This window comes from Apteryx rowi, unplaced genomic scaffold (assembly GCF_003343035.1).
Source record: "Apteryx rowi isolate R43461 unplaced genomic scaffold, aptRow1 scaffold_2133, whole genome shotgun sequence".
NCBI classification, from domain to species: Eukaryota; Metazoa; Chordata; class Aves; order Apterygiformes; family Apterygidae; genus Apteryx; species Apteryx rowi.
Genome location: NW_020448457.1, coordinates 14,564 through 15,709, shown reverse-complemented (window position 1 = coordinate 15,709; position 1,146 = coordinate 14,564). Strand labels below are relative to the sequence as shown.

At 69.7% G+C, this 1,146-nt stretch overlaps 1 protein-coding gene across 1 annotated transcript in view; it reads left to right on the top strand.

Annotated features, from left to right (window-relative positions):
* Positions 1-272: 272 nt before the first annotated feature.
* LOC112965393 (integrin alpha-5-like) overlaps positions 273-1,146 on the top strand; it is a gene marked incomplete at its 5' end in the record, with an annotated part of 12,739 nt that continues 11,865 nt past the window's right edge. Inside the window, 3 exons of the mRNA XM_026064339.1 lie at positions 273-328; positions 420-574; positions 668-805. Of these exons, the coding sequence (XP_025920124.1) occupies positions 273-328; positions 420-574; positions 668-805 (349 nt within the window). The remainder of the gene's footprint in view (positions 329-419; positions 575-667; positions 806-1,146) is intronic.

The window sequence follows — 1,146 nt, the reverse complement described above, 5'->3', positions numbered from 1 at the left end:
GGGGTGGGTGTCAGAGGGGTTGGGGACACCAGGGGGACACCGAGGGGGGAGTCAGAGGGGTTGGGGACACCAGGGGGACACCAAGGGGGGGGTCAGAAGGGTTGGGGACACCAAAGGGGGAGGGCACGGGGGAGGTCTGGGGGCTCTTAGGCAGCACGGGGACCCCAGGGCATCACGGGGTGGTCGAGGTGGGGGGGACACCAGGGGACACCCGGGAGGGGGACACACCAGAGTGTCCCCGTCACACCCTGCCGTCCCCCCCCCACCACCAGCATCAACCTGAGCTTCTGCCTCAACGCCTCGGGGAAGCACGTGCCCAGCTCCATCGGTGAGTGACCCCCCCTCCGCCGCCGCCACCCGGACGCCTGGGCCCCGCCGCCCGGACGCCTGGGCCCGCGCTGAGCCCGCGCCGCCCGTAGGCTTCACCGTGGAGCTGAGCCTGGACGGGCTGAAGGCCAAGGGCGCCGTGAAGCGGGCGCTCTTCCTCGCCGGGCGCCAGCCCGCCCTGGCGCTGCCCCTGGCCGTCCCCAACGGCGCCGGCGCCCAGTGCCACGACATGAAGATCTACCTGCGGGTGAGGTGACACCCGTCCGGGACGTTTCGGGGAGGTGGTTTTTTTGGGGGGGGACGCGATCGGGCGGCCGCTGACGGTGTCGCATCCGGGCAGAACGAGACGGAGTTTCGGGACAAGCTGTCGCCCATCCACGTGGCGCTGAGCTTCGGCCTCGACCCGCGGGCGCCCGAGGACCGGCACGGCCTGCGACCCATCCTCGACTACCGCACTCGCACCCGCATCGAGCAGAAGGTACCGTCCCGGGTCACCCCGCTGCCACCGCGGTGTCCCCTGCGACCTCCCCGTGCTGCTCGGTGGTGCAACCTGGTCACCATGGTGTCACCTCGTGGAACTTGGCCACCGTGGTGCCACCCAGTGCGATCTGGTCACTGTGGTGCCACCTGGTGCAACGTAGTTGCTGTGGTGCCTCCTGGTGCAACCTGGCCACCGTGGTGCCACCCAATGCAATCTGGTCACCTGGTGTCACCTCGTGGAACTTGGCCACCATGGTGCCACCCAGTGCGATCTGGTCACTGTGGTGCCACCTGGTGCAACGTAGTCGCTGTGGTGCCTCCTGGTGCAACCTGGCCACC